We start from the raw sequence: 12,134 nt of genomic DNA on the forward strand, positions 1-12,134 counted from the left end.
TACTCATTCTAATCAGGCAGTGCATAGTTATTGAAAAGCTGTTAGAAAGACCAGGCTACATACTCAGGTTCTGTGAGTGGTGTTGTTTCATTTGGCTCATTTACTGGACTCCCGTCTTCATGATTGGTAATTCTTTCATCCTCTGTTCTCATTTCCACTATTGGCTCTTTTGATCCATCTTTCCTAAAAAATATTAAGAGTCTTAACCTCCATCATTATGGTCTCAGAATACATTACACTTTATTAATTACCATGATCCCTCCTTTCAAAAAGTCACTGAAGAAAAAGCAAAACCAATTATCAATGATTAACACTGGAATACGTTCAGCAGTTTTGCTCCTGATTTCTTACAACCTTCAAAGCATTCCTTCACTGTGGCTGCTTATCTGGCCTAAAAGCACACATGTGTACCATAAAATCTCAAAAGAGCATTTGTTTATGAGTACATAATAAATGGACAGCTTCTCGCTTGCAAAAGATCTTTACTGACTTCAGCAGAAGCAACAAGTAAAACATAGGGTTTAATTGTTATTTGCACTATGTCCCCTTTACAACACTCTGGCAGGGTACTGAGCCTTAAAGTCGGTATATATATAAAGCTATGGCCATTTTAGGGCTTCTCTCCACTGCTGTAGCAATGTAAAGAAGGCTTAGTGCAAAATGTAAATCTGACCCTTACTCATCAGACTTGAATAGCTCCCACCAAACATTTACATCATCTTGAGAAATATATTTTTTCCTATCTCACACTTCTCTTGTTTACAAACAGATGAAGACCCCCCCACACCCCTATACTACTGTTTCCCCCCCCCCCCATAAAATCAGACGAATTCTAAGCAAATTTTGTGTTGGGGGTGGTTGCTTGCTATGCACTCTAACAGTGTCCAGCACAATATGTCCCCAATCTGGGCTAGAACATCGAATCGCTACAGCAATACAGAAAATGATAATTAATAACTAATACAATTTTTATGTTAGAAATGCAGATCACTGTGTACCCCAAAATGTTGTCATCTTCCAATACAGAAAGAACAAACAAACATCCCTTTCCTCTCCTTGAGATCACATTCTGAATCCAGTTCCTAGGAACTGTAATCATTTGAATGCCGAAAACCCAGGACAACTGACATAAGTGGGCACTCATCTTTAGCAATCTGATTTCTAGACCGGTTGCAGTCCAGAAATCAGCCTGGTTACTAGCTCCTTGAGCTTAGCCTGGGTCCCATGACAAGGGATATGTCTTAGCTTACCTCATGTCTTATATTTCTATATTGTTGCCAGAAAATACAGTATAATTCTTACACAGAGGTAAGAGCATTTGTAAAGTCTATCTGAAATATGGATGGAGAGCTCTAACCCTGAGTGGCTAGATATTCTCAGAAAGAGTCCTTCTTTCCTACCAGCTATGCAGACTGCTAGAGAGACAGGTAATGGGAGTGTAGCAGAAGAAATAGTGTAAACCATATTGACCAGCTAGGGATCTCTGTTACAGTAATACTCAACAGCCCTTTACATTCTGTAAAAAGGATGCTTAACCAGTGTTCATATACTTGTGAAAATGATATTTAATTTGCAATGCATTTAAATTAGTCAAACATTTATTTTTTTTAAGGCATCAACTGGAAGTGATCAATTTAGGAAATATTTGAGTGTTAATTAGGAGCTAGCTAACTGCCAACCTTTTCATAGAGGCACACATTAGAATGAGGCTTACTTCAAGCACGGGCAACAATTATGGATCATAATTAGATTGATGAAGGGTCTTATAATTTCTACTGATTTTATCCTATATATTTAGAATCTTATTCCCAATGAAAAAAAAGTGTATATCCAAATCCTAGAACATATGATTTTATTAGAAAGCAGAATGGATGTAGAATGTGCTTTCATTTATAAAGAAATAATTTATATACACTATGCAGAAAAAACATACTAATTGCAGGAAACATCTTACTTTAGTTCTATCTTAGTTGCCTTGTAAATTCTGCACGGGCTATATTTCTACAATCAGTACATATGGAACATAGTTCTTGGCAATACATTTCTCAGAAATCAAATGTCATTAAAAAAATAAATTGAGAGTGCTACCTGCCCTACTGAAAAATATGCAAACATCCAATGTTTTATGTTAAGATGCCTAGTAGATGTGAAATAAATGGAAATTGAGACTGCTCAAGATTGTCTGGAAATTTTAGATTGTCCTGCATTACACTATATATGATGTGTTGAAACATGCGGAAATAAGGATATAGGACTGGGATCATAAGACAACAAGACAAGATTTGCATCTCACAAGACCATCCCAAGAGAAAAATAAACGTAAATAAATAAGATGTCATGCCTACCAGAAAAGAGTCTTGAAGAAATCCTAGCAGAAATCTCTTTTTTTATATGTGCTTACTGGTCAGCTTCGTATTTTCTTGAAGCTGCATATTGTTGGTAAATCAGATATTGACTGATCAAATGAATCTGGGTTTGCTACTTAGATATAAAATGTTTATCAATGACATTTGAAACTTTAGCACATTAAGGTCCTGATTCTGGAAATTACCTAAGCACATACTTAAATCCCTAAGTACTTATCCCCAAGCCTAAGAGCTTTGTTGAATAGGGGTGAATTGCTAAATCAGAGCCTCAGAGCTCTGTTCTGTCTTTAGATGTTGTATCTATTGAATCTGAAGATATGGTGTTAATAGAAAAGGCGATGCTATTATTTTCTCTTATTGTAAGCCACATAAAGATAGTATACTTGCAGAATTTGTTACGTGCCTACTCAATTATGCTAGATGGACATGTGAGAGAAGGAATGTTTTCAGATCTAAAATTCAAGGGAGGAAAACATTTCAAAAATGGGAGGAAGTTAATTATAGATATTATCTCCTTCAAATGCTTCGGAAACTTTGTAAAAATTGGGAAATAATCTTGACTTATATGACCAGGACATATATGGATGACTTCCATAGCTCTCATTGATCTCTCAGCATTTAAGGTCATTTCCTTCCACATAAATTACCTGTGCCTTCATATACCTCCTATGCATATGGCTCCCCCCGGCCCCCGGTAACTGGCATGCTGTTTTTTCTTAGTCACTTATTTTATTTTTAGCTACTATTTGCAGTAGCATTTCAGCAAAATCCCACTTTCTATTAATTTATAGTTCCACTATGTCCTTCTTCTGACATCTAACCTTTTTCCCTTTTTTTTAAATGCCCCCAAAAAGCATCATGTCAAATGGCAGTGATAGCAGCTGTTCAGCTTTTCTAGTGTTAGTTCTACTTGTTAAGATAAAATGTTCCTTTGCATACTTCACAACAAACCAGTGTGCCCTTGTCTCTTTTCCCAGGGCTATTCAGTGGCACCAGTCTCGGGGGAGGTACAGAAGTCCGAATTTTGGCATCACAGTTCACTGCATTTGGAGCTCCAGGACGAGCCAAGTGTGTGTGGCACTACAATGGCTCTATCGTCTGTTCCCCATGAAAAAGGGTGTTCCTGTGCATATTAATCACTCAGGAAAACTGTCCCTCTTATGGCAGAATAGTTTAAATAGCCAAAACAGGGAATTTTAAAATCTTTTAAAAAAGCAACATTTGCCATCAGTTACCATAAACCTGATATACCACCATTGTTGTCGTACAGTGCAAATATCAGGATAACATGAAGATCCACTGATTGTCCCATGTAGGAGAAATAACTTATGAAGCATGACTTCCGTCATATCGCAAACTTGACACAAAGGTACTATACACGTGTTGAACAGACAAACTTTGTTTTAAGCATTTTCCTGAGATATATTATTGATACTCACAGGTATGCAGCTTTTCCTTCTTCTAGTTCTTTACTCTTTCCACTGGAGCCACTCTTTTTCCCACAAATTCTCCTAGTGATGCACATTAGCAATCCACATTGCCGTACGAAGAAGCAGCTGACATCAGTTACAACAAGGATTAACAAAAGGGCTGCTACTCCTAGGCCAATGACTGCACCGAGCCCAAGGCCATTAAAAAGGGTGTCTTAAAAACAAAGAAAATATTAGAGTTTGTAAATAAAGTCTCTATTGGAATATAACATTTTTGTTCCAACAATTTAAGGAAGGTTTGGACTAAAAAGAAAAAGGAAACCCCAGTCTCACTAAGGAACCAATTTTAAATCAATGTAACTAATCAGGCATAAAAAATTAAGCATGCACATAAATTGCTGCAGGAGCATGGTCCTAAATACATAATCTTTATTTTAGAATGTTTTCCTGTGAACCAAATTCTACACATGTGTAACTCCCCTTGACTTAAAGGGAAGTTGCCTATGTGCAAATGAAAGTAGAGATTAGCAGGTTAGCGGATTAAAAAGTTTATCCCCAAAATATAGATGATTTTGAGATTACATTCAGGTGTTTGAGAACAGGTTTAGCTGAAAAATAAAGAAGCTTTTTAGAACATGTGTTATCTAACTGATAATCCATTATATCATATCATCCCACAACACCAAGGACTCACAATGTTAACATGAAAAGAAAAGGAGTACTTAGAGACTAACCAATTTATTTGAGCATGAGTTTTCATGAGCTACAGCTCACTTAACATGGAAACCCATTTTAAACATTATACAAACCTCAGTTTTTAAACTGAAAATTTAATAAAACACCAATTGCAAAGTTACTTAAATAGGATTATTTTACATTGAGAAGGAGGCTTCAAAACCTGTATTTTCCCCTTAAAAATCCAGGTTTGAATTAAAATTGAAAGAAATGTGTTAAAAGAAGTAAACATGGGCCCTAATCCTGCAAACACTTACACACATGAGTAGTCTAAGAGAAGTCAGTAGGACTACTCGTATGAAGAAAGGTATGTGTGTTCTTAAATATTTTCAGGATCAGGGCTTTGTCTTGCTCTCACCTGCACCTTAAAAAAAAACAACACACTTTAAAAATAATTGTGAAAAAAGCATTTTTCAGTAGATTTGAATACCTATACTCTAGAGTCCGAGGCAAAGCTAATTTCTGGATGTACATATCTCTGGAGACTGGCTTTTTAATGGCAATGCAGGATAAGTTGAATTTTACACTAACACCTACCAGTGAGAGAGAGAGGTTTAGGAAGGTCATAAAGTTTTATCTGCGTACAGAAGAAGAGGAATTGTGTCTGATCTCTGAGGTTGGAAAGCACCTCAACAAGAGCTCATGACATGAGGACTAAGGGATCTAGATAAAAACAATGGGTAGTGGTATCCTAGCCAGTGACAGAATCCATACATAAATTGACTATTGCTATGCTTCTCATGCTAGAATCCATGAGTAAATTACACAAGGAAGTACTAAATAGCCCACAGCAGTGTGTTGTTGCTTGCTCTGTGCTATCTTGCCTAGCAACGATGTTCCAGATATCAAGCCAGCAAAGTACTGATACCCTCCCAGCTGCTCGGGAGGATTTTGTTCGACAGTAGTATAAACAAGCACTGTGATGACACAGAGCAAAATGTATAATCGCAAACTGGCAAAGACTTTGACGGTGTTTTTACCTGTCTCTCTCCACCCCTCTACCCCGACCAGCACTGCCAATATACTTTGGAACAATCTTAGTTAAAGCACATATTTTGTAGATGGATTTCTATTTTTTGCTTAAATTCCTTAACTAAAATACAATGTATTTGGCCATTATAATAAGTTGATGTTGCTTGTATATACTAAATCACTGCATTATTTTAACAGGAATATATGCTTCATTAATGTATGTTATGGAGCTCTAAAAAGGCGGTTTGAAAGGGAGCTGGGTTTTTCTAATTCTGTTGCAGTCAATGTCATGCCATTTTGTATGGGTTATTTTATTATAACACCATTATTTAGAAGTTTATCATGCAATAAAACAGAATTCAGTATTTTTCCCTTTGAACTCTTTTCCCAAAAAGCGTAACATAGAAAGGAAAACACTAGATAACACCTAAACTGCTGGCATAGCCCCAATGAAAATAATGCATTATTTATGCAATGTCCCGGCCAGCAGTCTTGGAATCCTGACATTTGAAATGAATTAGTTTCTTTATTTTTGATGTAAAATTTCCAAGTTAAAGTTGCCAAGTGTGACTTCTAATACTTGAACACATTAGATAAAGACTGACATGCCTTGACTTACAGTACCCCTGTAACTATGAAATGCCTATACAGTCAATGGGTAATTTACATACAAATATATTTTGAATTAATAATTTAATCCAGATTGTCAAAAAGACTGAACTGTGCACACACTCAGACCTTATGGAAAAATGTAGATTTTAATAGTGATTAAACCAGCAGAGTCCTATAAAATGTAATGAGGTTCTAGAGAAATGGCTCTAAATACCTACAGAAAGTAATATTAAATGAGGTCATTTCTACATAGTTTTGAACCATCCTATAGACTTTTGTGGAGTGGAAACTGTGCCCAATAAAATCAAACATCCATCCACCCATCTCTGGAAAGAGTCTTGTTTTATAGGTCTGTTCCATAAGGAGCTAAAACTCCCACAAAAGTTTATTTTTTAAATTTCAACCAAGTATCATTATTATGTCAGAGGATAATGTGTGTCAAACTTTCAGCCAGAAAAGACAAGCAAGCACCTAGTGATTGAGGAGGCTGCATAACTAATTCTTCCTGATCACAAAAACCCAGCCATCTGAGGAAAATGCCTATTACCACAGCATTGGTATCCTCCACAAGGAGATTCTGGCAATTGTTTATGATTCAGGATTGGCTGAGACATCTTCTGAGTCATTAATATTTGATTGATGTATATTTGTCTGCCTCTTTGTGTTAGAGAAGTTTCCCTTTCATTTTCAGCTGCCCCCCCACCCCATCTGAATGTTTGTAAATAAATTATGCAGATACAAAAGATCTGAATAGGTATTTATGCCAGGAAATGAAAGACACTGTATATTAATCAATATATCACTACAGTCTCATCTGGTATCAGAAAAAAAAATTATGCAGAAATCAATGTATTTTTTTTAAATGACATTGTCCTGAATCTCCTGGAAGGAGCTTCTTCCTTCCCGTATACCTACAGAACAGCACAGCAGAATCAGTAACTAATGAGGGTGACCACTGGCAGGGACGGGGAACATGTCACATGCTTGACTGCAGTACATGGTTCCAAGAGCAGTGTTTTGGTGTGAGGTGTTGGTTGGAAGGTATGCTTGTTAGGAAGAGGTACACATAGCTTAGTTTTGGAGGGACAGTAAGATGTACCCACAACAGGGCACCGTCTGCAGCCATCATATGCTCCCATAGCAAGATGGTTCAGGGACAAACCACACCCAGTAGCAGTCTGCTTCCCCACTGCCCTACTCTTACTGTGTGCTGGTACAGCACCCTGCACAACGGGGCTCAGATCTCAGCTGAGGCCTACAGGTGCTACCACAGTATTACTTCGACTACTAACAAGAACATTTCTATAGTGCTCAGTATTTCCTGTTTCAGAACTGAAATGATTCATCCACATAACAGACAATCAATAGGCGCATTAGCGCAAGAGCATTTTATTATACTTGGGTTTTATAGCTTTGACTATAAGCACACATAGAGCTTTCTGAGATCTGAAAGTAATTCGTTCTTTCATCTTGTTACCTGCTGGCTCCTGCACATAAAACATAACTAAATGCTTAAAACCTTTCTGACTTTATCTTAGATAACATGACTCCAGTATTTGCAGAATTCCTTTTACTATCCTATACTACAGAGGCACCACTGCAAATATCGAGGACATGCTATCTAGTCATCAAAAGCAAAAAGCACTGTTTTGGCAAACTAAATTTAAAAAGCAGATATGACAAACTAATGTAATGTTGGATTTAAATCTGAATCTCATAAATTAATCCTTTCTTTCTATTATTTTTGTTCTTTTGCTCTGACACAGATATGGGCTGTTTTTTGTTTGCTTTTCTACTTTATCTCACTAAGAAAATAAACAACCACTTTTTACATTTTAGGTTCTTGAAGCAAAGCCCTATTTCAGTAACTTTTCAAGTTCATTTCAGTTCAGGCTATTCATTCCGAGATTTACATACTGTTTATCAACAAGACCAAAAAACAAGAGTGTTGGTACAACATGTTATCCCAAACATCCTTTACTACATACATGACTGGAAGAAACCATGTACTGAAAATAAGAAAAAACATGGTTTAAAATCTAGGAAAAAATGCTCATTTTTCTCTTCTTCACTCTTTCCTTATACCCATACTTTATTTGGGCTTGATAATCTGTTTTCTACTTAAGAAAAACTCCCAGTAAAGTCAGTGAGCATTTAGGATGTGAAAGGCATTCAGGGTGAAGCTCTTAGAATGCATCAATGGAGGCTCCATGTCTCAGGAGCAAGCACTCATTATGGGTACAATTCATTCAGCATATTATTTATTGTGATGATTATATTTCCTTGTGCAAACATCCTTTGGATAGGCAATATTAACCCTAGCGGGGCTGTGATTCTGGGAAGCCCATCACTGGCCTGTGTAAAGGAAGTGGAGGCTCCTTACCCTCTCCCCCTTTGATTGGGTATAGAGAGGCTAATCACTCCTGCCTTTCTGAAGCTCTGAAAAGTAGGTGCCGAATCGCCTGAAATGAAAATGTGAAAAAATCCATGAAATATTTCATAATTTTTCACTATTTTGTATAGCACTAATGGTATCCCAGCATGCATCACTGCAGTTCTCTGAACATCTGTCCTTTGTGATGCAATAGATCAAAATGTGTAGGTGTTCATCACTTCATCGTGAGCTCAGTCTTCAATAGCAATTCTGGAAATACATCAGCCCTACTAGTTACATAGATTTGGACTGTGCTCCTGAGAGACCCAAGGGAACTTTCCAGACATGGATCTCCCTCAACCCATGCAAATACACGCTGGACTTCACAGCCCCCAACCAATTCTGGAACCCAAGAAGAGTCTGGGGACTGCTCAGGGGCGCGGGTGCTGAAAGACCTGGTCAGTTTAAGGAGAAGTGACAGGCCAAAGCTGGGAGAACCGCTGATGATTTCTGGATTCCAGCAGGATCCACCAAGCTTAAGAGGCAGGCCTTGTAGTCTGGTCTACAGGAACCGAGCAAGCCTACTCCCCTCAATGGAACAATGAGGGGGAATCTGCATGAAACAATCCTCAAAGTAAGTCCATCCTCTCAAGTCTCTGCCAAATGATTTAGTGCAGAAGATGATGATGTGGCCCATAAGATGTGGCATACTGGTTCAGAACTAACTTCCATCTAGCCAAGTATCCTGACTAATAGTTGTCAGCACCAAATGCCCCAGAGAAAGGAAAATTAAACTCTGTAGGCAATAATTATGTTGTAACCCACTTGCAGAATTTTCCTCTTCCGACCTCTTAGTGTTCAGCTTATATCTTGAGGTATAAGGTTTGTTTTTTATAATTTAAAGAGCCTGTGTAGGTTCACTTCCCACATATAAATCTCTAATACTTTTGTGAATCCATTAAGATCTTGGGCCCAATGTTTCAACCGTGGATGCTAGCTGCTCCATATATAAGAACCTAACTTTAGTTTGAAAATTATGGATTCAGCATTATCATGTAGCAATGAGTTCCACAGGTTAATTATGAATTGTATATATAGTATTCCCATTCATTAGTTCAAAATTTTCTCCATACAGTAAATCTTTCTTGTTTTGTTTCCTCATTATCATTCCTTAGTTTCTCTTTGCTTTGACCCTTTCCTTCCCTCACTTCTGACCCCTGTTTTCTGACTGCCTCCCCCTTTCTTTTCCATTCATTCTGTCTCGCCTTTTCTTCTTCTTACTACAGCAACCATGTGATCCCTCTTCGGTCCTTGGTTTCCTGATATCTGTGTCTTTTCTGCCCCCTTTATTCCTTCATGAAGACTTATTTTTAGAATACTTGACCCTAGTTAACAATTTTCCTCATTTTGCTTCTGCACACCTATCTTCCTGGTTTACCAACTCCACCAAAGTCTGAGGCTGGACTTGATGGTTGGGATGCCATAGGTTTGCCATCATTGCTTTTCTAATACTGATGGACCCATTATCCTATCCTGTCATTCCTTACTATGGACATTTAGGAATAAACATTAAATTAGTGCAAAAATGCATCTGTTTTTGCTGCTTTTTTTTCCTTTCTGTTTCTGAATTATTGTTTAAGGATGTGATTTTTCAAAAGTAACCAGCACTGGTTTAACTCTGCTCCCACTGAAGTCAATGGGACTCAGCGTTAGCCTAACTCAGCTTCCAGTGAAGTCAATGGAACACTTTTCAAAATGTTCCATAATGTATCATATTGACTTAAAGTTCTAGTTGCCTTCTGTGAAGAGCTACAATAGTAATATATGTTTAGATTCTTTATGTGCATGGCTTCCCTACTATATTGAACACTTAATATACATCCTATTAATTCTATGTTAATTTGAGTGAATTGAGTCTGAGCATATTCCTTGAAAGGTTTATTATATACCCATCTTTAGTAATCGAACCATAACCATACCTTTTAAAACACTGATCTGAAAAAAAATATATTTGTCATGCATTTTGATTGTCATTTGTCAAATCAATGCTGCTTTTAGTATAATATGCTTTTAATTGCACAGAATGTGGCATTAAGAATATGCTATACATTAACGTCATGATAATGAAAGGAACTGCCAGCTTCAAAAAAGCACCGTGTGCATCCACTTCTTCAAATAAACACTTATCATAGGACAATGATTCATGAAGCTTTAATAATAAACGTGGTACACGTTCTTAAAATAAAAGGTGGAAAGTTTTGGCAAACTCTTCAATACTGAACTGTATTTTCAAGATCTAGTAATACTTTTGTTTAGCATCAGAAAAAAGTTTTAAATAAAGTAGGTGGGACAAAAAACAGAGGAATTCGGCAATTAATTCAGAACTTCCTCCTAAGTGGGGAGAAATGAGTGGAAATACTTAATTTTGTAGACTCCAACTAAGTATTTATTGATTCCAAAACTTGTGCTTTATGTCCACCCCTGTACGTGGTTACTACAGGTATTCCGAAGGCTGCTTTCACTTGAATATGCACACATAGCTGCACAAGGGCAATTCATATACTGTCCTCTACATCCAGAGCACAGAATCTATTGCTTGTCCACAAGGGGATAGCATTCTTACAGGCAAAACTTGTGTATTCAAATAGATTTTGTTTGTGTAAATTCTATTGCTTGCATGTCCATGTATCACCTGTGTATCATGCCTTCTGTGATAGAGCACAAAAAGTTCACATACAGGTACTTATGCACAAAATTGTACGTACACAAATGATACTTGAGACCCCTCCCCCATAGGAAAAGCCACCTTTGCACTTACAAGTGTTTATTATTTTTTCCTCAATTGCAGCTTAAAAATATTGGAGCTGATTCTCCATTGCCCTCAACCTTGCAGTTATTTATACCAGTGCAAAGTAAGTGCAATGGTGTAAAAGCCTGCCATTCCGATGTAGCATTTTACACCCATTTTGAACTGTGTAAATGACTGCACAAATGTAGCGCAGTGGAGAGTCAGGACCATTGTATTATACCTAGAATCCACAATTCCTTCAAAATACTGTGTCCCTCCCCCCACCACCCCAAAAAAAAAAAAAAGGGAAGAGTCAGAAAGCTGAAGGAACTGATAACTATGTGGTAGAGAGATTTTCTGAAACTACTAACAAAGAAGGTGGCAGGTGGAAGGAATTACCTTGTTTGTCCTCTCTTTCACACTGCCCGCTTGTACTCATTGCAATAGAGGTTGTCCATGATACCAAATGGCTGGCATCCTCACATCAAATATCCTTAAAAACAGTATCTAAAGTCTCACTAGATATTGTTATTGCATCTATAAAGGCTGGAACTTAGCTTTGATTTAATGGCTTCTTATTTAGTTCATTAAAAACTCTTGCTTTTGATTTTAAAAAAAGTATCTTTTGACAGGCATTCAAATAGCAAGAATGTAGTATTGCATTATTTCAGACACATAAGGATAATGCTAAATATTATCCTTTTCTAGGCTGTAAAACTGGAAAATAGTATCTGACCTTATAAGATTCATGTGTTAGGATTTAGCGGTATAGGGCTAGACAGTACAACTCTTACTCATATTGGTGAGTAATTAATGAGTAGTACCAACTGAATTCCATTGTACTATCTGTGTGATAA

At 37.1% G+C, this 12,134-nt stretch overlaps 1 protein-coding gene across 2 annotated transcripts in view; it reads right to left on the reverse strand.

Annotated features, from left to right (window-relative positions):
* NCAM2 (neural cell adhesion molecule 2) overlaps window positions 1-12,134 on the reverse strand; it is a 557,227-nt gene that overhangs the window by 15,602 nt on the left and 529,491 nt on the right. Inside the window, exons 16-17 of one of the 2 annotated variants that reach the window (XR_012161242.1) lie at window positions 3,806-4,010; window positions 64-178 (exon numbers count right to left, since the gene is read on the reverse strand). Coding sequence is in view for 1 of the 2 variants with exons in the window: in XM_073363287.1 (XP_073219388.1) it covers window positions 64-183; window positions 3,806-4,010 (325 nt within the window). In the remaining variant the exon portion in view is untranslated. Of the gene's footprint in view, window positions 1-63; window positions 184-3,805; window positions 4,011-12,134 lie in introns of both variants that reach the window. The other variant, XM_073363287.1, reaches the window with a different exon arrangement.

Source organism: Lepidochelys kempii, chromosome 1 (assembly GCF_965140265.1).
Source record: "Lepidochelys kempii isolate rLepKem1 chromosome 1, rLepKem1.hap2, whole genome shotgun sequence".
Classification (NCBI taxonomy): domain Eukaryota; kingdom Metazoa; phylum Chordata; order Testudines; family Cheloniidae; genus Lepidochelys; species Lepidochelys kempii.